At 39.8% G+C, this 27,153-nt stretch overlaps 1 protein-coding gene and 1 long non-coding RNA gene across 10 annotated transcripts in view; one reads left to right on the forward strand and one right to left on the reverse strand.

Moving 5' to 3' along the window:
* The window catches only part of LOC145510507 (uncharacterized), a 546,282-nt gene that overhangs the window by 409,375 nt on the left and 109,754 nt on the right, over positions 1-27,153 (forward strand). The window contains exon 4 of one of the 7 annotated variants that reach the window (XM_081501901.1): positions 4,925-5,015. The exons of the other annotated variants lie outside the window; for them this stretch is intronic. Within the exon in view, the coding sequence (XP_081358027.1) occupies positions 4,925-4,949 (25 nt within the window). The 3' untranslated portion in view covers positions 4,950-5,015. Of the gene's footprint in view, positions 1-4,924; positions 5,016-27,153 lie in introns of those variants that run through there. 7 annotated transcript variants of the gene reach the window in all.
* On the reverse strand, positions 13,833-25,878 carry LOC145510512 (uncharacterized). Of its 3 annotated transcripts, none has more exons than XR_014057075.1 (5): positions 25,821-25,878; positions 24,418-24,610; positions 23,605-23,742; positions 18,361-18,482; positions 13,833-14,034 (listed from the first exon to the last, which is right to left on the reverse strand). It is a non-coding gene; the product is annotated as an uncharacterized LOC145510512 (long non-coding RNA). The 3 variants fall into 3 exon arrangements; XR_014057076.1 differs by lacking the exon at positions 13,833-14,034 and adding an exon at positions 16,034-16,539; XR_014057074.1 differs by lacking the exons at positions 13,833-14,034; positions 18,361-18,482; positions 25,821-25,878 and adding exons at positions 21,007-23,088; positions 25,247-25,419.

A 27,153-nucleotide genomic window follows, 5' to 3' on the forward strand; every position in this document is an offset into this window, starting at 1 on the left:
ACAACACAAGCATAGAAACAGGAAGGAAGGAAGGTTCCAATGCAGGAGAGAAACCACTTTGCAGCTTCCTCTTAAGTGGTGCCCTGACTTTGTTATCCAGCAGTAGTTCCAGAACGGCTCCCAACACTTGGACTGCAAGGAGATCCAGCCATTACAGTCCTGGGTGTTCATTGGAAGGACTGATGTTGACGCTGAAACACCAGCACTTTGGCCACCTGATTTGAAGAATTGACTCATTGGAAAAGACCCTGATGCTGGGAAAGATTGAAGGCAGGAGGATAAGGGGACGACAGAAGATGAGATGGTTGTATTGCATCACCGATGCAATGGACATGAGTTTGAGTCAGCTCTGAGAGTTGGTGATGGACAGGGAAGCCTGGCGTGCTGCAGTCATTGGGTTGCAGATTCAGACAGCACTGAGCAACTGAGGTGAGCTGAACTGATCTTTATAATACAATGAAAAAAAAATCAGAAATAAGAACACAGAAGAGAGAAGATGAGTAAATGAGTAGCTAGAAAATCTACAGAATCTGTTGATGTGGCAATTTGCAAGTTGTCCCTGTCAACAGCCAGGAGAAATTCTGTCTTTTACTGTAGTTACATTCAAATGTTAAAGGAAGTAGAATTCACACAGAAGTACTGCTAGGTTAAATGACTTATTGTAGCCCCACCTCATTCTTGGATCTTTGTAAACCTTTATGTCTTAATACCAAATAAACTCTTGAGTGAAACAAAAGGGAAAGCTTCAGGGAGAAAATGTTGTCTTGTTTATTTCATACTTGGTGCTAAGGACTAGTGCCACTTTCACTTTCTTAAAACCCATAATTGTATTTTTTTTTCCCCTGCTGTTAGAAATGGCCCCTCTTCCAAACAAAACCTGTGAAAACATTGTACTTGGAAACAGGAATGACTTTTGACTTGTCTTGTCTAAAAGAATACTTAGAGTGTCTAGCTAGCCTCAAGACTCTCAAAAACTTCTGTCCAATCAAGAGAAGAAGTTGAATACTCCTAGCAGCTGTTGAGCATTATTTATTTATATGTCTTACTGGTATATGTTGTCCCTTCCCCATCCCACCCTCCCCCCCACCAACTAAGGGTCTTTGTTTGAAGTAGATTAAATTGACTCCTGTTGATATAACTGAACCATGGTCTTTTGAGTTAAACTTAGCATATATTCTGATAAACACAATGAATTATGTTTTGGATGGTACTGTACAGCTGCTTTTTGCATCATCCTGCAATCAAGCTTTTCAGCTTATCTTGGGACGTCAGAGGTAGGCATGGTTTCTTGACTCTCCCTTCCCAGCCCAGGGGATGACCTGCTCACCAGTTTCATCTTGGAGCACAGGCCCTTTAACTCTTCCTCATGTTGGGTTTGATGACTAGATGGCTCTCCAGTGGAGGTCAAATACTACAGATTCTAAAGGGGCTTGGAGAAGAGGCCAAAAATAAGGTGATGTGGCTAGCTGGGGCTCTTGAGGAGTGGGAGGGCCCAGGCTCTCCTGGAAGAGGCTAGCACTACTCAGCTCCAGCTGGTTGTTTTGGATACTTAAGTGAGCCTGTAGTGTCCAAGGCTGTCTTTCATGAGGTGCTGGAAATGCAGATTTCTATATGCAGTTGCTTAATTATCAGCATGGCCTGTGGACTAAATGAGATGTATTGGCAGGTGCCATTCACTTGGGAGCCAGCTGACCACCCAAGACTAGCCCTTGAGAACAAAGACCTTTTTAGCTTCCTAATTGGCCTCCCAGTAATTATCCCTGTTTTCTTGTCTGTTCTCCACTCTGCAGCTAGACAGATCTTTTTAAAAATGCATACCAAATCACATCTTTCCTCTGTCTTAACACTGCACTTCCTGTTAGAGTTAAAAAGGGCAAGGCTTTAGTTTATGAGGCTCTTTCTAGTCTTCAGGGCTACTCCCCTGTCACCACACTTTACCTCATTCTTTCTGTCCCCTCTTTCTGTGTCTCCTTTCGTTTTCTCTAAACTGGCAACTCTAGACTTTGCCAATGCCAGCCCACCCTACGGATGTTTCTCCACCCTGCTGCCCATGTCCTTGGTCTTCATTTGAGGAGCTTTTATACATCTTTCAAGGCCCCACTTTGCAGTAAGAAACCTTTGTTAACCTCTTCTGCCGGGCTAATTTATCCCTTTCATACGTAGACAACGTGCCCTGACCCTCTATGTCATAATCATCATACACTAGATTATACTCATAATATCTCACTGGGCTATAATTTCCCTTAATTGATAGGATAATTTTTGTCTTGTTTGATAGTTTCTCATCAGTACCTGGTACAGTGTCATGCACGGAGGTAGTTCAGACCTGAATAAATAGGCATTGATTTGGCATTGAATTAACAGTGCTTGTGGCAAACATGAAATACTGTGAGGATATTAGATTTCATAAGGGGAGAGACTGTGCCTTCCTCATGGTGGTCTTTGGACTGGTGTTTTCTCTGTTAAGAGTCTGTTAAAATCCCTGATTTTGAGAGAGAAGGCAGTTGCATGCAGTAATTTTGCTTATTTTCATAATGAACTTGTTTTGCTTTTTGAATGATGGGTCATCAGCTGTCCTCTATTGTCCTGAAAGACTCTCACTGATCTTTAAATTTTCTTCATGACAATGAAGATCTGGAAGCACTCTCATAAACTCTAATACATAGTCTAATTTCATGTAGCCCTAGTGGTTGAAATGTTTAGTATCTCAAGGGCTCTTAACTGGAATAGAAAAATATAGTGGTTTCAATAGGTAAACATATTGTGGAAAGAAAAATACTGAACATGTCATTACTCTGCATTTAAACTAAGGACAGAGAAGAACATAAACAGTTCAGTTATACAGTAATATAAATCTGGGTACATAAAGGGCAGCCAATGGGGACAGGTGATAAATGGAAAGAAGGAGAGACAGAGAGAGGTTGAAGAATAGATAGAAGAAATTCTTCCTTGCTTTTTTCTCTTCCCACCAATGAGTGACTCAGAAGATGAAGGGCTAAAGCCCTGACAGTTTCAGATATAGTTTGCTGAGAACATCAAGGGATGGAGAGGTGAGCTAAAGAGGACTAGCCTCATTGCATGTGCTAGTTCCTTTGCATGAGTCATTGTGCATGTGAATCATTTCAGTCACATATCAGAACAAGAGCCATTGCCCACGTGGGCCATCCAGCACTTGAAGTGTATGTGAGAAGTCCAAACTGAGATGCACTGTGAGTGGAAAATACACATAAGATTTAAGCCTTTGTTAAAAAAGAAATGTAAAATATCTCTAATAATTTTAATAGATTTATTGAGATAATTCACACACTGTGCAATTCACCTATTTCTAATACATGAAATATGTATTACATGTTGAAATGGCAATAATTTGGAGGTTAAAACACATTATTAATATGAGTTTCACATTTTCTTTTTACATTTTCTTGTGACTGCTTAAAAATTTTAAATCGGTATCTCTCACTAGGGTATTTCTGTTGGAAGGCACTGCCTTAAATTGTGGCTTGTGTGGATACGCCTTGTTGAAGAAAATGCAGTCAAAATACCTTTTGCTCAGTTAATATATGTGCTTTTCAAAATTAGAAATGTTATGGCCCTCCTTCTGTTTTACTGTTCACCAAAAATACGTTCGAAGCTATCTTTCTCTTTGAGATAGTTATATAGTGATCTAGGTGGGATTTGATGAGCAAATGTAGGGGAAGGAAATTGATATAATCTCCACTTTTCAAACATGTTAAGCCTCACGTGGTGTAAACGTAGGTCAACATGTATTCCTATCAGTTCATTTTCCCCAGACAATCTGCTAGGTTGTCCTCTTCAAATGTTTCAAACATTGTTTGGAAGCCTGGCCAGACCACAACTTTCTATTCGTTCTGTGAATTGAAATGTTTCACACTTGCCGCAAAGTCTTACATAAATAACCTTGGAAAGGAGCTGTTATGGTGAAGTGAATCAAAAATGAATTTTTTTCTTTCTGCCAAAAGCAAGACTTCATTCAGTTCCCTTATTGACTCTTCATGGGAATCTAGGACGTAATGGCATTTTTTTTTTTTTTTTTAATGTGGACATTGGTATATATAACTCTTTTCAAACTGTATTTACATATTTATTACTATCTTCATGAAGGGAAGTAATTAGAAATCAAAGCTTTAAGAAAATAAACAAACATCACTGGCATTCTTTAAGAATCTGAATTTTCCTGAAATACTGCTCCTTGTGGGATTGAATTTTTTACTTGCTTATACTTCATATGCTCTTTTGTTGAATAGACTGAGGGTAGACCTGTGGGTGACTTTGACCTTGTCTTGGCTAACATATTCAAGGCCAAATCAAAGGAGAGGCATTTGTACATCCAAAGGATGTCCAGGCTGCACCCAAGGCCATTTAAATCTGGGCTAAGTCCCCTGCATCAGTATTTTTATACTTCCTCGGAGCAATTCCAGTGTGTGGCCAAGTTTGAAAACCACCGCTTTTAAGATGACCTAGCACAGCTGGTTCTTGGAAAGCACTTTGAAAGCTGGTAAATACTTTTTACACGTGAAATAATATGAGAAAATTCCATAAAAGCTGTGCTGTTGTCTAAAATAAGGCTGGTTCTGAAGCTCCCTACTCTGTCCGCTTCTTGGTCCCTATCCCTGAGTGGTCCCTGGGGGGCTTCCCTGAAACTACAGGGCTCCTTGAAGAACTAATTGAAAACCACTGATTTAATCTGAGATCCTCACTTGCCAGGCTCAAACCTGTTCTGTGACCTGCCCAAGGATTCTTTCTTTCTTTCCCTTTTCCTTCATTGTCCCTCTCCCACCTCCACCCCCAATTTCTTGCCTCCCAGGGATGATTGCAGCTAGCTAAGGAGCTGAAATAAAAATAAAACTCTATCTTGGATTGTGATAGTGACCTTTCCTCTCACATCTCTCCCTCTTCACCTTAGACCTGAGAACCCTTGGAGGCAGTGAGGAAGCAGCTAGAACTCCCTAAGCACCAAGTACTGTCGGTGGACTAAATAAATAATGTGTGACAAATATATATAATGTTATTTTTCATATGCATGCAGATGCCACTGTGATAATAGAAAATAAATTCATTCAAAATGATAATGTACGCCTACTAGCTTTGTGTCATTATGTATTTTATCAATCAATAATTGCAATATTAATAACCTTTACTGAACATTTACTATGTGCCATATACTGCATTTAGTGCTTTATTTGAGTAGATATTTTATTCAAGCATGATAAGAACCCTCAGAGGTAAGAATTGCTAATTATCTCCATTGTGAAACACAGAGGCAGAAGGGTGAAGTAACCATCATTTTTACATAACTAAAGCCACCTGACTCTAAAACTTTGCACTTAAGCACTCACCACAGCTACTTCTCAGCAGATAATCAGATAATCAGATTGCTGTTTTCTTCAGCAATCTCTTTTTCTTTTTAAAGGGATCTTACTGTCAAGGGCTGAACAGCACTGTGCTCTAATATGCCCCTTCTTACATTGTTTCCTCATTTCTCCACAAGCTCTGGATGTAGTTCAGGGGCTGCACAGCAACTGTCCACTGGGACAAGGCAGGGAGTGCTACTAAGAGAAGCAGAGGTCACACTTGCATTTTAAGCATGTAGGAAAATCTACATCATCTGATTTTTCTGAAGCACACTGCTCTTTGAGGCCAGGCACCCCTCACGCCATGCTTCTGCTTTGGTTAGAAATGTTAACTACCAAAGTATTTCTTTACTATTTAAAAACATATTACCATATCAGGAGCAAACTAGTAAATGACCATAGGCATTAAACCTCAGTGTCCATGTAGGGAGTGATAGTCAGGAGTGGCCTGGAGTACACATGTTCCCTAGAGATGGGCAGCTAATAATTCAGCTCTAAAAGATGGTGCGTGGCCCCTTTTTCTAGACCTTTGTTCTGGAGAATCTGGAAAATTGGATTTTTATGTAAAATAATTCAGTTTTCCAATGTTGACTTAAGTGATATAAAAACTCTGCAGAGGCCAAACAAATGGTATTGTTAATCTAGTTCCAGCTTTGGGCCTCCAGGTCACAATGTTTATTTTCAGTGGGGAAGAAAGAAACAAAACCTGACAAATGAAAAGCAGGATAAACCAGGAAATTTTGTGAGCAAGGCCTAGAACCAAAAGCACAGGGGTTTTGCTCCTGCATAATTTCCTCAACTTTTGGTCCATCAGCTTCCTGGCTGCTCTGTGTCATTGTCAACAGGCCACTAAGTGGCTCTCCTCCCTCTATGTAGACTGACTCACACTGTCTTGCCAGTCACCAGGAAAGTTGAGGTGGCAGCAGGCTTCCTGCCAAGGCTCAGTTTCTCATTAACGTTTACTTGATGAACACTTCAGCATGAGGAGAGTGGCAGCCTTGCTGCAGAGACAGCCCTTCTCTAAGATAAGAGGAAACAGAAGGTTGTGGATAATGCTTTTTTGCTTCATGGGTGGGAAAGCCTTCCAAGGAGTTATCAAAAATTCAGTTGATTTGCCAAAATTCTACCAGGTGTGCTTTGACCTTTTTATGCATCTACCAGGGTATTTCCTCTTTCTAGCTGTTTCTATGTGAAACTGATTAATGTCATTTCAGGGGCTCCAAAGAAATCTGGTACCATAGTCCTTTATGTCTCAGCGCAGAAAGAATTCAACAAAAAACAAAGTGATAGATAAGAAGTGATTTATTAGAATAGGATGCTTGTGAGCCTTACAACTCTGCTGGCAAGGGGGTACCACAGCTGAAGAACTCCCTGGGCTAAAGTTTTAGAGTCAAAGGAAATGTGGGGAGGGGGAGAATAACTGCTTTTTCTTGAGTAGACATGCTTCCATCATCAGCTTCTCTACCAGGTTGAGCAGGGGAGTTTTCTTCTCCCTGCATGGTCAAGCTAGGTCCACAAATTATTGTTTTTTCTGTGTCTTAGGGATCATTAACGTAGCTCACTGGGCAAAATGTGGGTCCCATGCCACCACTGTTTCATTGTTTTGGGGCATGTCTTTTGCTTCTGTTGCATGGTTTTGTTGCTAAGCAAGTCTAGTGGTTAAGCAAACCTGCTTTCTTGAGTAACTCACAGTGGTGTCTCATACTTTTTCTACTTATAATCCCCTAGTGGAAATACTCCTTAATCACCTGTTTTGTTCCTTGTTGTATGTACTCAGTCATCGTCTCCAACTCCCTGTGACCCTGTGAGCTGTAGCCCATCAGGTCCTCTGTCCATGGGATTCTCCAGGCAAGAATACTGGAGTGGGTTGCCATTTCCTCCTCCAGGGCATCTCCCTGACCTGGGGATGAAACCTGCATCTCCTGTATCAGCAGGCATATTCTTTACCACTGATCCACCTGGGAAGTCCCATTTTTGTCCCTTTACTCTGTCCCTATCACACCTACTTTTAGCATCCCAAGTAAAATGGAACACTCCAGAAGAGATCATAAAGGTACTAGTAATGTAAGTCCTTTGTATTGAAAATGTGTGAAGTGGGGCCTGGAGAGGAAAGAGAAGTTGCACAGGGTGCTCTGTAAAGTTAGCCAGAGTAGAACCAAGTCTTTCTAACTTCTAGTTCATTTTCCAGTAATTCCCAAGTCTGACTGTGCGTAATACCACAAAGAGCATTAAAACCCAGCTGTGCAGTTCACCCCAGGCCTACTGAATTAAATTCCAGAGGTGGGGACTAGGCATGTGCATTTTTCATATCTCTGAATTACTCCAAGACAATTTCTCTGCAGAGAGGTAGTTGTCAATCACTGACTTCTGTCTGTGACTTCACACCCTACTGGGTGTGAACTAAAAATGCTGGCTGCCATATCAGTAAATAAAGGTTGTTGCAGCCATCAGCCACTACAGCCACCTTCACCAATCCTCCCTCCCCCACCGATTGATGAACCCTGAGGGAACTCAAGATGGAAACTTAATGCCCACCCTTGAATCGTCAGACACTGCAGCCACCCTGATGGTACACCCTGAGGAGATTCAGAGTGAGAAGCCCAGGATCCTGGCCCCAGATAGCAGAGGTACACATCAAAGGAATGATTCCAGTGAGTCCTGAAAGGCTCTTGCATCTTCCAATACATTTATTGTTGTCATTCAGTTGCTCAGTCGTGTCCAACTCTTTGCGACCCCATGGACTACATAACGCCAGGCTTCCCTGTCCTTTTCTATCTCCCAGAATTTGCTCAAACTCATGTCCACTGAGTTAGTGATGCCATCCAACTGTCTCATCCTCTGTCACCCCCTGCTCCTCCTGCCTTCAATCTTTCCCAGCATAGAAAGGCACTAAATTCCTTAATCTCAGATGTCTGATTTTCTTTAATTAACGGTAATCTTTTGATGGTCTGACTACCTGGTCTTTGTTGCAAAAACTCCTATATATCCTGGCTCCCCCACCTGCCTCTTTCAGTCTCTCAGTGTTATCTGAGATGCTGGGTCTCAGACTTAAGTCCTCAGTTTTGAAGTCCACTGTGTAAAACCTATCAACTTTTAGGTTGAATTTTTTTTTTTTCTGTTGACCTGCATCACAAATGAATTCTAATATAGAATAGAACTGTGGGCTAGAATAGAATAATAGAACTGTGGGCTTCCCTGATAGCTCAGTTGGTAAAGCATATGCCTGCAATGTAGGAGATCCCGGTTTGATTCCTGGGTCAGGAAGATCCGCTGGGGAAGGGATAGGCTACCCACTCTAGTATTCTTGGGCTTCCCTTGTGGCTCGGCTGGTAAAGAATCCACCTGCAATGCGGGAGACCTGGAACTCTGGATATTCACAGTACTCTGTAATATTTGATTGTAAGGCAGGATTGTTTACTTTTGCCTTCTAAGACAAATTCAAAGAGTAGAAATTTTTATTCATTGTATAGAAATGGTTCATCGTCATGGATCCCTGATGCTTGCCAAATTTTAGTTACAGCCTGCTCAAAGATTTATTGTGTTTGAGATTCTAAGTTATTATGTGAGCATCATTCCCAGGATTCCTCTCTAAGGCTAGAATAATGAAATATACCAAATGTATTGAAAAGCAGTCTTTTGATAAGATATTTCACTCAAGTCACTGAGATCTCTAATGTCTTCTATGGTTGAGAATGAATAGCTGTCAACATAATAAAAGTAATTAAATAATAAATAGGATTTATTGCATCCCTTTTGTATACTAGAACTACAGTAAATGCTCTTACATATTATATCTCATTTAATGGTCATATGCAATGAGGTATGAGTATTCTTTTCAACATTTTACACTTGAGAAAATCAAGACTTGGATTAGAAAATCTTCCCTGAAAAGTGTAGTTAAGAATAAGCAAAGCCAGGTGTTGAGCTCCATAGCTGACCCCTCAGCTTTTTACATGGGTCTCATGAATGACTCTCCATCAACATCCTTTAAAAAGATCTTTAATCTCACTTGCTCAGAACCTCTATCCATCAGTATTCCCTCACTTCAATTTGGCCGTGGACACTACAAAAACTGGAATGAAGTTTAGTAAGGGGACAAACATTGTGCCACTAAGTATACAGTCAGAAATGCAAACTGTCTCCTGCAGTACATAAACAAGAGATTTCTTCATTCTGGGCAACTTTTCTTCATTGTGTGAGGAAAACATTGTTCTGTCGCTTTGTTTCACCCACATATTTATTACTTTGATAATGTGTGCTGCCACACAAAGGTTTTTGAAAATGAAACTTTTTAGAGGAGAGTGAAAAAGTTGGCTTAAAGCTCAACGTTCAGAAAACTAAGATCGTGGCATCTGGTCCCATTACTTCATGGGAAATAGATGGGGAAACAGTGGAAACAGTGTCAGACTTTATTTTTTGGGCTCCAAAATCACTGCTGATGGTGATTGCAGCCATGAAATTAAAAGACGCTTACTCCTTGGAAGGAAGGTTATGGCCAACCTAGATAGCATATTTAAAAGCAGAGACATTACTTTGCCAAGAAAGGTCCGTCTAGTCAAGGCTATGGTTTTTCCAGTGGTCATGTATGAATGTGAGAGTAGGACGATGAAGAAAGCTGAGTGCCGCAGAATTGATGCTTTTGAACTGTGGTGTTGGAGAAGACTCTTGAGAATCCCTTGGACTGCAGGGAGATCCAAGCAGTCCATCCTAAAGGAGATCAATCCTGGGTGTTGATTGGAAGGTCTGATGTTGAAGCTGAAACTCCAATCCTTTGGCCACCTGATGCGAAGAGTTGACTCATTGGAAAAGACCCTAATGCTGGGAAGGATTGGGGGCAGGAGGAGAAGGGGACGACAGAGGATGAGATGGATGGATGGCATCACTGACTCGATGGAGATAGGTTTGGGTAGACTCCGGGAGTTGGTAATGGACAGAGAGGCCTGGCGTGCTGCAATTCATGGGGTCGCAAAGAGTCGGACACGACTGAGCAACTGAACTGAACTGAACTGAAAGGAACTCTAGTATAATAGGAAATGGCAACCCACTCCAGTATTCTTGCCTGGAGAATCCTATGGACAGAGGAGCCTGACAGGCTACAGTCCATAGGGTCACACAGAGTCGAACATAACTGAAGCAACTCAGCAGCAGCAGCATTATAATAGTTAAGTGCTTTTGGTCCTTTGGTTATATAACCTATTGTTTGATAGGAAATAGGGTCCAATACAGTTTTTGAGCCCTGGAATTGGAGGACTTTGAAATAATGTGATACCAAAATATTAAATTCTGCAGTTATATTCAAATTTCAAAATAATGTGAATCACCCGAAACAGTCGTCAAGAAGTACATAATATTAATATTGATGACCCAAAGGAAAAAGGAACCTGTATATTTAGTATTTCTATATTAGGATATTAGTTTTACCAGCAAACAAAAAATCTTGCCATTATTGTGAATATAAACTTATTATTGTGAAGATTCATGAATTCTTGAATTTTATGAATGTTGCAGGTAGGCATTTCTCTTTGGTTGCTTCATTGTTTATGGAACTTCTGAGGTTTCTCCCATTTTAGCCTTAAGTTTCTATTGATGGAAAAGGACAACTGGGTGCTAGCAGTTTAGACACTAAAGCCAGTGATCTTCTTTTTAATTTTATTTATTTTAATTTTAATTTTTTTGACTGCAGTGGGTCTTTGTTGCTGCATGTGAGGTTTCTCTAGTTGCAGTGAGCTGGGGTTACTCTCTAGTTGTGATTTGGGGCTTCTCATTTTGATGTCTTCTCTTGTTGTACAGCATTGGTTCTAGGGTTCTTGGGCTCCGTAGTTGTGAAACATGGGCTTAGTTGTTCCATGGCATGTGGGATCTTCCTGGACCAGGGATCGAACTGGTATCCTTGCGTTTCAAGGCAAATTATTAACCACTAGACTACCAGGAAAACCCAAGCCAGTGATCTTTGCTGAGGCAAGCTCTGGTCAACCATTTCTATATCTATAGAACAAAGGTGTTGAATTTCATTGGATGGTCTGAGAAGCTGCCTTTGAAGTTAACCTATGAGTTCCCACCAATCTTAGACACTGTTTGGCATCCATCATATGGGAAAGTGACTTTTTTCCATGAAGTTAGATTGGCCAGAGAAATAAATTCCCCTTATTTTTCCATCTAAAGAATTAGGACACAGATGGCATACTTAAACTGCGAATGTAGGAGAGTTTAGAGAAACTGAATAGCACTGTACTCTGGCCCCAGCCACAGTAGGGAGCTATAACCACTTCTACTCTTAAAGGAGTCAGAGGAGAGAGTGTCAGGGAGGAAGAACCTCTCCTCTCCACAAATAGATTCTTCTGGCTATCTTAAGAATTAACTAGACATGAGACAGAGTAACAGAAGAAAATTAAACCAGATTTCAATAACATGTATACATGGTAGAAACCCAGATAACAAGAGTGACTGGCCAACATGACTAGAGCCCTCACCTTAACTATCATCTTCAACTAAAAACAGAGGAGGATGCTGTAGGGTAGTGGTTTGGGACTTCAAAGGCAGGAAGGCCTTCACAGGAAGATGGAAAGCCAAGGCTTGGTAAGCAAATGGTTTGCTGAGCCACACTGAGATAATGGGATACAGAGTAGACTCTTATCTCTAGGCTTTGTAGAGTTTCCCTTAGCACACCTATCCCAGATTCTTTGCGGATATACCTAGTGACAGCTCTATTGTGGAACAGGTTCTCCAAATTCTTTTATGCAATTAGGGGTAATGTCAGAATATCCTCCTTTGTCTTTTGAGCCTTGATGGTTTTCAGCTTGCAATAGTCTACTTGCCAAAGAGACACTTTGGGGTGGCAAATTTTGTTCCCTTATAGAAGCCAGAGGTAACCTAACCCCACTCTCCTTCTGCTCCATGATCTCCTGCTAATGCCTCATATTGACCAAACCCAACCAAAAGTGTTGAAGATCAAGGAGCCCATTGGTAAAAATCCATTCAGCTCAGTTTCCAGGGCACTAGGAATCATAGATAAGGCAAGAGTCATTCTGAAAGGACAGATGGAAGGACTTCATTATCATCTATTTTCTCATGTGAACTGTTCAGCAGACAGAGTCAAGAAGCTGGAAGGGATCTCACAAATCTAGACTTGGGGTCTCCAAAAATCACACAGCATACTAGAGTGATGGAAAGGACTAGAAGTGAGATCTTCTAGCTCTGACTGCAAATGGCAATCTCTACTGTAATGGCTATCATTGAATTTCACATCATCTGTCTTAAATACCTGGATGTGAGCAATAAGATTTTTCCTTTAACCATTGTTCAAGGTGGAACAGTTCTCATCATGCTTTCAAGAAGCAGAATGCTGTGTTTGGAAGAGAATGGGATTTGGAGTTTCCATCCCAGTTCTACAACTTTGGGCTTCCCTGGTGGCTCAGACAGTAAAGAATCGAACTGCAAGACAGGACAGTTCAGTTCAGTTCAGTCGCTCAGTCGTGTCCGAGTCTTTGTGACCCCATGAACAGCAACATGCCAGGCCTCTCTGTCCATCACCAACTCCCGGAGTCCACCCAAACTCGGGTCCGTTGAGTCGGTGATGCCATCCAACCATCTCATCCTCTGTTGTCCCCTTCTCCTCGTGCCCTTAATCTTTCCCAGCATCAGGGTCTTTTCCAATGAGTCAGCCCTTTGCATCAGGTGGCCAAAGTATTGGAGTTTCAGCTTCAACATCAGTCCTTCCAATGAACACCCAGGACTGATCTCCTTTAAGATGGACTGGTTGGATCTCCCTGCAGTCCAAGGGATTCTCAAGAGTCTTCTCCAACACCACAGTTCAAAAGCATCAATTCTGCGGCGCTCAGCTTTCTTCACCGTCCAACTCTCACATCCATACATGACCACTGGAAAAACCACAGCCTTGACTAGATGGACATTTGTTGGCAAAGTCATGTCTCTGCTTTTTAATATGCTGTCTAGGTTGGTGATAATTTTCCTTCCAAGGAGTAAGCGTCTCTTAATTTCATGGCTACAAGCACCATCTGCAGTGATTTTGGAGCCCCCCAAAATAAAGTCTGACACTGTTTCCCCATCTATTTACCATGAAGTGATGGGAGCGGATGCCATGATCTTAGTTTTCTGAATATTGCGCTTTAAGCCAACTTTTTCACTTTCCTCTTTTACTTTCATCAAGAGGCTCTTTAGTTCTTCACTTTCTGCCATAAGGATGATGTCATCTGCATATCTGAGGTTATTGATATTTCTCCCGGCAATCTTGATTCCAGCTTGTGTTTCTTCCAGCCCAGCGTTTCTCATGATGTACTCTGCATATAAGTTAAATAAGCAAGGTGACAATATACAGCCTTGGCGTACTCCTTTTCCTATTTGGAACCAGTCTGTTGTTCCATGTCCAGTTCTAACTTTTGCATCCTGACCTGCATCCTGGTTTCTCAAGAGGCAGTTCAAGTGGTCTGGTATTCCAATCTCTTTCAAAATTTTCCACAGTTTATTGTGATCCACACAGTCAAAGGCTTTGGCATGGTCGATAAAGCAGAAATAGATGTTTTTTTGGTACTCTCTTGCTTTTTCGATGATCCAGCAGATATTGGCCATTTGATCTCTGGTTCCTCTGCCTTTTCTGAATCCAGCTTGAACATCTGGAAGTTCACGGTTCACGTATTGCTGAAGCCTGGCTTGGAGAATTTTGAGCATTACTTTACTATCATGCAAGATGAGTGCAAGATACCCAGATTCAATTCCTGGGTCAGGAAGATCTGCTGGAGAGGTGAATGGCAACCCACTCCAGTATTCTTGCCTGGAGAATTCCATGGACAGAGGAGCCTGGTGGGCTACAGTCCATGGGGTTACAAAGAGTTGGACACAACTAAGCAACAAACACTTTCTACAGCTTTTGTTAACTTACATGACAGACACTCTAAGCCTCATTTCCACCATTATAGGAATGGTGTCCTATAATGAAATATAGGAATATCTGTCCTGCCTGTTTCACAAGATTATTTGAAGATCAAAGACAGTAACCAAAGACCCTTACAAAATGTCATGTGCTATCTATACAAAAATTTATGGTTGTTAATCATAATAATACAATCATAAATAGAAGTTATGAGTTTTTGCTACCGAGTAAAAATATGAGTTTTACTTATTTTTAGTGCTTTGAATATCTATTGAGTAGTTTATTACAATTTAAGCTTTATTTTTAAAAGATGATCAATTTTTTATTATCAGTTTTTTGAGAATAGGTTTCAGGCAAATGAAGAAAATCTAGCTACAAAATCTTAGAATCCTAACCACTGTGTATATCATATGCTTTTTCTCCCAACTACCCATTAAAAATAAAAACTATCACACTTTCTGCTTCAGAAAGCATTATATTTCAGTTGTAGTAACTTTTTTCTTTTATATTAAGACTGTTAACGAGATGTTTAATAGAATTTATTACTTATGCTAACCACAGATGAAATAAACATTGAAAAAAGTAAAATTTATAAAATACAGTGTCTAAGGGAGAATAAAAGTCACTAATAATCTCCCAATTGTAGAAAGCAGCACTGTGTGTTTTTAAATATATACATGGATGTTTTTCTTACAAAAGGGGAATCCATTGTTGTAACATTTTCATTTAATATATTTTTAACGTATGCCCCATGTCATTAACTATTTTAGGATAATTTTAATGGCTTTATAAGAATACCTTAATTTCTTTAACCAGTCTTGTATTGTTAAATATGTCAAGAACTGTAAAGTGTTTTTCATTATCCAGAAAATGTGATGTTTTCCGTTATTAAGTACTTACGAAAGACTGAATTTATAGAGACAATAGGAAATTGTAGCTTTTTAGCAAAGAAATGAGTTCTTGAGCAGATTAGTTTTCAGTAAATATTTGAGTCAGTATGATTTACTGAATTAAATCAGCTGAGACATATTTTAAGTCTTTAAGTTAAATTTTTCACAAGTACTTCACAATAAGATACAATAATTACCTAATGAATAAAACTATCTCAGAAAAGGAAATATATCATCATCTTAAATAAGTTAAATTTTTAAACAATTATAACATGAAAATGGAAGGAAATTTGTTCCTTTAAGAGACATGTATCAATGTGCAGATAAAGATCTGGCCCAACATCAGTCTTATCTATACTAATTTGAGATTCTTGAATAATTGATTTCTTTAGTTTTTCTATTTAAAAAAGGCTCCACTTCCTATATTTTATTCCTTCAATTCATTTATTGAAGTAATAAAGTAAAAATATTGCATAATTATATTTATTTGAAAATATTCTTTATATTCACAAAAATGTTTCTTTAATAATCATATAAATCAACAACCATAACAAATTAAATCCAGTTTTTATTGCATTCCGTTCATACAAGAGACTGTCTGTTACATTCTTGGTTTTAATATTTAGCCTTAAGCAGCACTTATGCCCTTAGACTTCTACTAATGTTGAGCTTGACTTAACTTTACAGTTTCTGTGCCTGTTCTATATTTGGACCCATCCTCACCTAACAGATATTGTCTTACCATTTAAGCTTACCTCATTTAACATTTTCTAACTCTTTGCTACCAGCTTGTCTCCTATTCTTGCCTCTACCCTAAATTTCTTCACAGAGATCAGCAAACCTTTTTCTTTAAAGAACCAAATAGTAAATATTTTAGCCTTTGTGGACCATAAACTTTCTCTTTATTTATAGGAATAGCCATAGATAATAGGCAAATGAATGTGACTGGCATGTCCAATAAAATGGATTGGCAAAGACAGTACACTGGATTTACTTCAGGGGCCTTGTCTTGGATATTAGTGTGAAACATTTGTTTGTGTATTTTCATTTATGAATATATATTTCTTCCTGAATCTCTATTATGAATGTTTTTTTTTTTTTTAACTAAGGTAATCATTGCCCAAACATATCAAATATAGGAGTTTCCATTTTGTCTTGAAGATACTCAGTTGTCTATTTTACCTCAGTATTAGTCACTCAGTTGTGTCTGACTCCTTGCAGTCCCATAGACTGCAGCCCACCAGGCTTCTCTGACCACAGAATTCTCCAGGCAAGAATACAGGCGTGGATAGCCATTGCCTTCTTCAGGGAATCTTCCTGATCCAGGGATCAGCCCCAGGTCTTGTGCATTGCAGGCAGATTCTTTACCATCTGGGCCACCAGGGAAGCCCTATTTTACCATAGGGAAGAGTGGGAAAAGCTTGTAAGACTGATGGAGAATGATAAATATTGGGTTGGCCAAAAAGTTCTTTCAGGTTTTTCCATAACAAACTTTTTGGCCAATTCAATACTTTGTCCCTAATTCTATAGTGTATATCCACCTATGTGTCAACCAAGGTGCTTTCTCTTTGTTAATTGAAGAATTCTTCAAATTGCATTTAAACCACACTATGATGCTGATCATACCAAATGTTTATTAAGTTCATACCCTTCTCCAGGCACAGTCCTAGGAACTGTATGTTTGTCCTCATAGCAAATCTCTGAGGTGTGCTCTTGGGTCTGTTTTATGGATTGGGAGACTTGGAGCCTTGGAATTACCCAAGGACACAAAGCTGGGGAACTTCAGAAATAATACTAAGACTGGCTGTCTTTGACACCAAAACCCATACTCATCTATGTTAACTTTTAGCCACTGTTTGTGTTTCCCATTTCTACTGTAAAACCAGGAATGTGTGATACAGAAAAGTTGGAGAACTCTATCTTTGTAGCATAGACATGAAAATTTTCCTTTATTGCCCTTTTCTCTGTCCTGAATGGCCCTTAATTTTGAATCACAATTGTGTGTTTCAAAGCTGTAGGCAAATGGTTTTCATAAAGTTTTAAATTTTGGTGCTTTCTTAGTATAGCTATTTAATTCATAAGCCACAGATTTGGAAGTATAAAGATGTAATAGTTTATAATACCTGCATAGCCTCCCAAACTAGTCCAATCTTCTAAATTAAGTCAGATTTAGCCATTTGTTATTAATTTCAGGTCAAATTAGGGATTTTTTCCCCTCTTCTGTTCCACCCTGGAATTAAAGTACTAGAGTGCCTTAGTCCAGAATTCCTTGGAAACAGAGTGTGTGAACAAAACAGATTAATGATTAGCCTAGTGTTTAGTCTCAGGATGGTGCAAATGAAGGGAAAAAAGAAAAGTGAGACATGCAAGGAAATAAGCAAAAAAAAGAATTAGTAGATTACAGAACTGGCTACAGTTTGACAAATAAACACAGGTGTGCATGCATGGTCAGTCACTCAGTTGTGTCCAACTCTTTTCGAGTCCTTGGACTGTAGCCTGCCAGGTTCCTCTGTTCATGGGATTATCCAGGCAAGAATAGTGGAGTGGGTCCTGCACTGGCAGGCAGATTCTTTACAACTTAGCCACCTGGGAAGTCTGAACATAGATGACTCCCTCTTACTGGTCAAAGTTCTGCCTACCCTTCTGGGTTTTATCAAATAGGATCTCTAGGCAACCATTGGGGAATCTTCATTCTGAACCCAGTGAACAGTATTCCACTGAGTCTTGAAGGCAAGAGGTAGACTGTCTGTGATCTGATGGCATTAGGCTTGGAGGCCAGAGATGCTGGAGCTCCTTTTGATGTGGCTATGATGGTGGCTATGCTGTAGTCAGCCCTCATGTGGAGTGAGGAGAGGTGTGATGTTGATGAATGATGCCTTGATGGTTGTGCACACAGCTCTGCATTTTATCAAATGGCCAAAGACCAAGGAGCCATGTAGGGCTCAGTCAATATCATGGGGAACATAAGCCAAATGCAATAAACAGGGCTTTCCATGTGCCATGTTACCATTTGCAGGCAAGGGGCCAAACTCCTTTTTAGACTTGACTATTCCTTTTTTTTTTTTCTTATTCATTTTCCTGAGAGTACAATCACCTGCTCACGTCCTACCATGGTCTCTGAGGAAATGGTGGCTGTTGCCATTTCTTTTTCATTTTGACCTTGAGGAATATTTGGATTTCTAACTTAATTCTCTCAACAGATGTTTCCTACCTGCTCAGAGGAGGAAAAGTCTTTATGGTCTCCCCAAGTTGCTCTGGATCCCTGGGAAGTGATTCATATGTACATCAAAACACCGGTGGAGGGTGGATCTGAAACATTCTGCTTCTGTAATTCTGAAAATAATATGAACCACAATTGTCCTCGACCCTTAAAATTACATTGGATTCTATGCTCTCCATACTCAGGACCTGAGGAGTAGGCAGGGCAGGAGTGTATTATCATAGTAACATCTAACTATCTTTTATTTTTAATATCAAACTTCCCTCCTCAGTTAAGAGATTCACTTTACTAGATTGGGCTGGTGGGGTTTGGGGTGGGGATATAGTCAGACTTCTTTCTAATTTTTTCCTGTCATGAGGTGGACTGCAGAGACTTAACAGCCAAATATTTTAAATTGCCTATTTTTCCCTCAATGAACTATAATATGCTTTCTCCCATTTGAACAGAGATCATGAGGAAATACTAAGGTAATGAAAGTTTAGGGAGATAATGAATAGTTGAGCCATGCATTACCATCTCACCACTTGTGAATGTGAATTGAGGAGTAAGGCACATGGGAGTGGAGTCCCCTTCTCCGGAAATCAAGCCTTGAGGAGCCAGGTCAGGGCTAATGTCTTTCTAAGAGTGCATCAGTGTTCCTGGAAGAATCGACCCACTGGTAATGACCTGGACTTCCTCTGTCTTAAAGTTCATAAAAGACACTGTCATTAACCACACGTAAGTCCCTCCATAGGGAGATGTGTTCAGTCTTGATCCTTGCTTCCATCCAGCATGCAAGCCCTCCTGGGTCTGAGGCACTATATGGTGCTAGAATAGTGGCATTTTTTCTTCATTTCTGCCTTGATGTACTACACTCCTTTGGCTCCTTATGCTGAAATTCATTCCCTTAGCACAAAGCCATGACCAGGCATCACTCAACAAACTCTCAGAAATAAGCATGAGCTGATTTCTGGGTTTGGAATCTACCAGCACTGTTATCAAAAGCAATCATTTACATTTTCTGCACGTCTGAACTTTGCCTGCCTTGGAGAATGGCAGGGAAGGAAAGCTAATACAAGTTGATAAAATGGCTAAAATGAGTCTATTTACAGTCTTGCAGCTTTTAGAGCTGAGAATTTAAATATAACCACATAGTCACCCATAAATGTAAATGTATGTGTATTTGGGCAGAGAATGGGAGCTGAGAGTCATTTTTAGACTTGAGGTTCAATTTTCCTGTTGGAATAAATATTGAAGCTTAGGTTGACTGCATTTAAAATTCTATCAATTGTTGGACTGGCTCCTGTTTTTCCTTTTGCCAGATTTTTAATCCAAAGGATGTGAATGTCTTTTTTTTTTTTTTTCCCTTCCCTTTCTTTTTTCTCAGCTTTTTCAGCATTGTTCCCCATCCTGCCTTTGCAGCTCCCTTCATGAAATGGCACTGAACCCCAGTGTCAGCATCATTGTTCTACAGTGAGGGAGCCCCCATCTCTGACTATTTCCACGCTGCTCATGCCCATGCTAGAAATAACCAAAAGAATGGCAGACATGGAAATGCCTCCCATTTATATACATTTGGTATTTGATTCTAGTGCTGAATGTGAGTGGGTCTTGGATTTTATTTCCAAGTCAATAGTGAACTCAAATGTCAGTCATTTTAGAGGGAACATTTTAAGTAAGCATTACCTTTCTTGTCTTTTCAACGTTAAATCCAAACATGTTGGCATATGCAAGTGCATGCTGTAAATGAAACCGTGTGCTAGACTTTCTGAAGGACATGGAATAGACAACACAGATCCCAGCCCTCCAAGGTCTCATGAACTTATTTGATGAGGCAAGACAGCTGCCGTCCTCAATTTGTAAATAACTCAAAGATTAAAAAAACTGATGAAGAAATTAATTCCCTTGGTTTCCTCCTCTGGGAAACCAACAATGTAATGGTTTCTAAGAGTTGTTGTGCCAATGAAATGAATTAAATATTTGATCAGGACCTAAAATAATGTAATTGCTGAGTAATTTTATATGTGTATGTATATATGTGTGCATTCATGTGTGTATATACATATGCACACATATGTCTAATATATTTTCAAAATTGTAAAATGTAATTTTTACATTCTTTATAACTGTAGTATGTGTGTGTACACATTAAAAGATGTTTATTATAGTTCATTGACAATTTTGTGTTAGTTTCTAGTGTATCGTAAGGTGATTCAAAGCTATGTCTTTATATATCTATTTATATTATTTTTCAGCTTCTTTTCCATTACAGGATTGCTGGGTTGGGAAGATCCACTGGAGAAGGGAAAGGCTACCCACTCCAGTATTCTGGCCTGGAGAACTCCATGGACTATAGTCCATGGGGTCCTAAAGAGTTGGACATGACTGAGCGACTTTCACTTTCATATTGAATACAGTCCCTGTGCTATGTTGTATGACCTTGTTGTTTATTTTATATATGGTAGTGTGTATCTGTTCATTCCAACTTCTCTTTTATCCTTCCTCCCTTCCCTTTTGGTAACCACTGTTTGTTTACTATGTATTAGATATGTATATTTTTAATTCAAGTTATCTCACCAGACTATATACACTTGAGTCAAATTGTATTGATAACCAGGACTTCAGAAGGGAAGGAGGCAGTAGTCTTTGAGGCTGCAGTTTTGCAAGTTTCCTGGAGGTAATAGGAATTTAATTGGCACATTAGGAATGGTTTCCAATAAGGAGGGGCAGAAATAAAGACTTGTCGGTGGACATTCTAAGTGAAAGAACATCATTTCTTTCTGTGTCATTTGTTCTTTAATCTTGATACTCAGCATTGTGTGAAACAAAAACTCTTTAAGAAAAAAAAAGACTAAGATCAAATCTATTTCAGAGATACTGTTAGCAAATGAATTGTTCAGCCTATATCCTCTGAGAAGGGTAGCTGAATCACATTGTAACAGATTTTTACTTTAGGACTTTATTTTTGTGTTGCAAAAATGCAAGGTGATGGAGCCCAGATGCTCCAATCTATACAACACACTGTCTGGAAATCTGTTGATTTTTCCAGTTGAATAACCAAACCTGCAGGTGTATGAGCTTGTGAGAGTGCCCTGAACCTGGATATTGACAGTTGCCTTCAGATTTTGTATACGAGTTTTGGATATCTTTCAAATATTGGTCTCTAAGGATAAATGTTTCAACCTGCTTGAAAGTTGCAGCTAGGCTATTTTAGGATGCAGTGCCACTATCTTTACTGGTTTACTTACTGATTTTTCTGTCTTGAGTATCCCCTGATTGTGAAAACTTAGTAATAGATATTTTCAAAGAAGGAGGAAAATCTTACTTGTGCCTGAAGAATTTTAGACTAGTGCATCTTGCAAAGATTTTCTTGTAGGTTTTAGGAAATAACATTTTTGAGAGAGATGTTTGAAGTATGACAAGGCAGTATTTTTCTTGCTCCTTAACTTACTTGGAATAAAAAAAAAAAAATGTTCCTCTAGTCAGCTACCCTTGGCGGGTTCTTAATTTCTTAGATAGTAGCGTCTCTTTGCTTCCTGGATCTGTTATTTGTATTGCCTTTTTGGAATTCTTAAAGGGCTTCAAAATTTAACGGATGTTTTCTTATTTCATGTACCTCATTTCCGTTAATCTGTTAAGTACATCGCTTAAATGTATCTCTTAAGAAAATAATACTAATTGTTGCTTTATAAGGATGTAAAGTCAACTGCTTTGGAGAGACTGCAGTGCCTACAGCTTTCTGGGTATGTGGATGAGTCCGTCCACTGGCACAGTGGGGCAGAGCTCCATGGTACCATCTTTCAGGATGAACAAAGACCTATGCCCAAAATGTCTACTGAGTTAGGAAATAAAGCATTTTTGAAGTTTTGGGGAAGAATTTTTAGACACCCTTGGGCTTTTTCTCTCTGCTTAGAGCTATTCATGCATTACTCAAATCCTTTGTGCTGAAAAACGAACTTAGTTGCACCCGTGAAAGAGTATTCTTCATTGCCATTGTCTCCACTTTTCAAACTGTTTAACAGTTCTCCAACCTGCACCATGAAGGCGATTACACCCCACCGTGCCCCAGCAGTTTAAAGTTTTTCTTTAGTAGCTTCTCTCTTTCTCTTCAATTCTCCATCCTGCCTTTCTTTTCACTCCCTTCCCCAGTCTCCTCTGATTTCTGGTTTTGCTTCCCTCATTCTCAGGTCCCCCACCTCAGCATCTCCATAGACATGTGGCTCTAATTGAATACACGATCCTTGCCTCAGTGCTCCCATGAACCTTGCTGCCTTGTTCCCTCTCAGCCCAGATTCATTGCAAGGATCCTTCCCTGACTGCTCTTCCTCAGCTGACCATCCACATTAGTTCCCCAGTTACTCTGTCTTGAGGTGTTGTATATTCTTACTGTGCCCTGTAATTTTCTTTCCTGGCACTGATTGCAGTTTGTTATTATGTGCATGTTTGATTACTTGTTTAACGTTATTTATCCTACTGTAGATTCAAGGTCTGTGAGGATGGAACTGTGCCTGTTTTCTCCTTGTTGTATTCCCCAGCAGCTACTACAGGGCTTTCTACATGGTTAGGGCTTGTAGAGGGATAGATGTTGGATAGATGGATGTTGGATGGATACATGCATGCATTCATGGTTCGTCTTGGTTGATTTCAAGGAGGAAATATGGTCATGTGTATGTCTATAATACATGGGCTTGATTACCAGCTTCATCTCTTAGCTGTGTGATCTTGAGCAAGTGGGTTAAGCTTGAAAATGAAAAAAAAAAAAATTATAGAATGATTTTGAGGAACAAATAAATCATTCAAATAAAGCATTCAATAAAGTACCTAGCACATATTAAATTATCTAATAGTAAGTAAGAGAAAATAAAACTGTCTTTTCAGGACTATCTGGTTAGAACAAGCAAAAACTCTTAAGTATTGATATTAGACTAATGTAAAGTGTGCTGCTTGCATGCTAAATCACCTCAGTTATGTCCAACTCTTTGCGATCTTATGGACTTCTGCCTGCCAGACTGTTCTGTCCATGGGATTCTCCAGGCAAGAATACTGGAGTGGGTTGCCAGGCCCTCCTCCAGGGGAATCTTCCCAACCCAGGGATTGAACCTGTGTCTCTTAATGTCTCCTGCATTGGTAGGCAGGTTCTTTACCACTAACACCACCTAGGAAGCCCAATGTAAGGCAATATTATTAATTTAATTTACACTATGACTTTTTTGGGGTTTTTTTTGATAATCAGATAGAACAGATGAGAATACTTACTCCTTGGGTGAATGTAGATTTAATTTTCTTTATTTCCTAAGTGTCATCTCTCTGAAGGAATGAGTAGCTCTAACAATAACTGAAACTTTGCCCTCTCCAAAACCATGTTCCTTGACAAATGCCATAAGGCCATGCGCCCTAAAAGGATCACAACATATTTGTTTTACCTTTTAAAATTAAATAAAACCAATGTATCTCATATGTTATTTTAAAAAATCCATTTGATTTCGTTTGTTGATCCCAGTAATCCTTATAGAGAGCTTCACTCTCCCAAGTTGGCAGATTAGAAAAAGGACTGCCCTGATTAAGTGAACTGCCAACTTGAGAAAACAGAGATGTATTGAACACCTGTTCTCTGCCAGGTGCTTGGGGAGATAGAGGAGTCAGCCTTGAGCTGGGCTCTCAAGGACTGGAAGCTCAGCAAAAAGAATAGACATGCGTCATCAATAGTCAGTGGACTGCTGACCAGGAGCCTCCCCACCCACCCACTGTGTGTCCTGGAGGTGATCAGTGTATTTCTGGAGGAAGTGAGGCTAAAGGCATAAGCCCTTGTACATAGGAGTCAAAATGGCTGATGTGAGAAACATCTGATCTCAAGGCCTAATAAAGAACTTCCCAAGCATGACATCCTAAAATGCTGAGGCTTTCCCACTTTCTCACTTTCAAAACATTAGAACTAATTGCCCCCAGGCTTCTTGATTATCTGCAACCCAGCAGCTCCTTTGACCACTTGAAAAATGAACAGGCCTCCCCTAGGAGGTTTGTTTGTATGGAAGGACGGAATTAGCTCTGAGCAGTCAATGGCCTACTTACTGCGCTTGGTCAGGTCTCATCTCTGGCCCCGGTGCTCTGACACAGGGTAAGTTGCTAGCAGTCTTCTTTACACGTTGACTCCTTTACCTAACTGCATGTTGTGTATACTTTGGTTCTTCCTTGGGGTAGAAGCAATCCTTTTCATCATTTGCTTCTGCAAATCATTTAAACTCACTGAACTTCATTTTGTCACCTGTACCATGGAAATAATAGCAATCTTGAAATCAACCACAAAGGGTTGTTGATAATTAGTAAAAACTTAGGTATTTGCTTTTTTTTTTTTCCTTTTGATTTATATTCTGGTGGGAAGGGGACAAACTAATCAAGCATATTGCTGTATAAGGTGTCAGGTGGCTAGAAGTTCCATAAAGAAAAATGAAGCCAAGGATGCAAAAGACAGAGCCAGGGTGCGATTTCAGATGGGGTAGAGAGAAGGTCACCCCAGACAATGGGGATCAACATGTGAGTTCTTGAGGGAAATGTCCAAAGTGGGCTGAATAGCTAAGAGCCTGTGCAAAGGCCCTGTGTTGGAAGTATATTCAGTTCATTAGAAGATTAAGAAGGAAGCCAGTGTGGCTAGAGCTGAATGAGCAAAGGAGGTTGGTAGATTACTCATCAAGGGAGGCAGTGGAGAGCTGTTTCCAAATGACACAGCCGTATATACCTTGGCAAGAATTGTGGATTTTTAATCTCAGTTCAGTGGAGAGCCATGGAGGGTTTGGGGCAGTGGTAGGACTTGATCTGTTTGACATTTGAGAAGAATCACTCTGCCTGCTGTGTGCGGAGTGTGTTGTGAGGAGGCCAAATGGAATCAGGGAGAGCAATTTACCTGTGTGATGGGGGTGCTATTGATGAGATAGAAATCTCTGTAGTCTGATGGGAATGAAGAATTTCTAAGGGTCTCAGCTGAAGAGGGATACATGTATTGGTGGTAACCTCCCCACAGGTGGATGACCAGGGGCTTTGCAGACAGGACCTGAAGAATTAGCACAGGCAAGGACTGAAGGAAAGTGGAGTCACAAAGCCACTGGGCCTTAAACCAGTGAGTGAACAGTCTAGGCATGACACCATCATAGTCACCAAGGATCCTGCAAAACCCTAAGAGGCAGCACCCTCTCTGCCATGATGTCAAGTAAGAGTTATTTTGGAGCCAATACACAGTATGGGAAATCTCTGAAATACAGTATAATGCTTAAAGAAGTCAAAAGAAAAATGGATGTTTCTTGTATCACCAAGATTTTCTACTATTGTTGGGGAGAGAGACTGGAAATGGGATGACATCAATTATAGAAAATGCAGAGTAGAGTTTTCTTTTGTTCACCTGAATTGTAGCAGGCAAATTTTGACCCTGATCTGTTTGGCAGGATGTCTGGGCATAGTAAGTGCTCAGTAAATGATCTTACCTTGGTTCCTGCAGCAGTAATGCAAGAATAGAATGGCAGGGGAACGACACCACTTACCAGCACTTCCCAGGGAGCCAGTGCTTTTGTGACATCATAACTTTCCGAACTAAGTCTTCTCAGTGTCTTCCCTCTCTAACTTCTGCTAATCAGGCAGTGCCATGAGGCATATTTATAGTTCTTCTTGCTCCTCTGAATCTACAATGGGATGCCAGGTAAAAAAATTCGGAGGAACAGTGAAATATCAGTCCCATCATGAAAGTCACTTGTTAACATGGGCAGAGACTATCATCCTGTTACCCTCCTGCCCTCGCTACGCTCCAGGCTGTAATCACGTTCCATCGCCCCATAAATCCCCGTGTGGCTTTTGCATGCAAAGAAATTGGTGCTTTCCCATAGTTCTCCACAAGTGCTTTCTTTTTGCAGTGTTGGAATTAGTACTTGGAAGAATATAGGCATTTATAACATGTTGCCAGATACCTTCCATTAGGTACACTGTTAGTTCATTTTCCAATTTGTGAAATAACCTTCTACTTCCTTGGTGAATGAGTGACCTGTCTTAGAGTCTGTCTGATTTCTGAGGGCAGGGTTTTTTTTTTTTTTTTCTTAATTGAAAGGTTATGTCTGTGGCTTGGGCATTAGAAACAAATATATAATTTCTGAAGGACAAAAATAGGATACCAAAGCATGTAAATCAAAGGTGTCCATATCTGCTGTTTTCCTCTTGGTATTTCAAGAACTTAATTTATAAACAAAAGACAGAACACCTATGCTGTGTTGCGGGTTGGTTAATGTAAGCTTGCGGCACTTACTCTAATGGATGAAATGAATCCATCCACAATGTTATTTGCTTACACGCAAGTCCCTTGATTTTGATCAATAGATCTAAACAGTTACTTTCTTTTTCTCGATAGTGGTTTTTAGAAATTTTATTGGAGGATAGCTGATTTATATTGTTGTATTAGTTTCTGCTGTGCAGTAAGGTGAGTTAGTTACACATATACATACATACACTCTTTTTTAGATTCTTTTCCCATATAGATCACTACAGAATAATGAGTCGCCTGTGCGATACAGTAGGTCCTTGTTAGTGGTCTATTTATATATACTAGTTTCTATTTGTCAATTTCAGTCTCCTAATCCATCCTCCCCCTACCAGGCCTGGTAATGTGAGTTTGTTTTCTACATTTATGATTCTTTCTGTTTTGTAAATAAGTTCGTTTGTACCATTTTTTTAGATTTCACATATAAGTAATATCATATTATATAATTATTATACGACACTTATAAGTATTGTATAATATAAGTATTATCGTAAGTAATTTTCTCTGTCTGA

Source organism: Giraffa tippelskirchi, chromosome 6 (genome assembly GCF_054371585.1).
Source record: "Giraffa tippelskirchi isolate mGirTip1 chromosome 6, T2T-mGirTip1v1.2.pri, whole genome shotgun sequence".
Classification (NCBI taxonomy): Eukaryota; Metazoa; Chordata; class Mammalia; order Artiodactyla; family Giraffidae; genus Giraffa; species Giraffa tippelskirchi.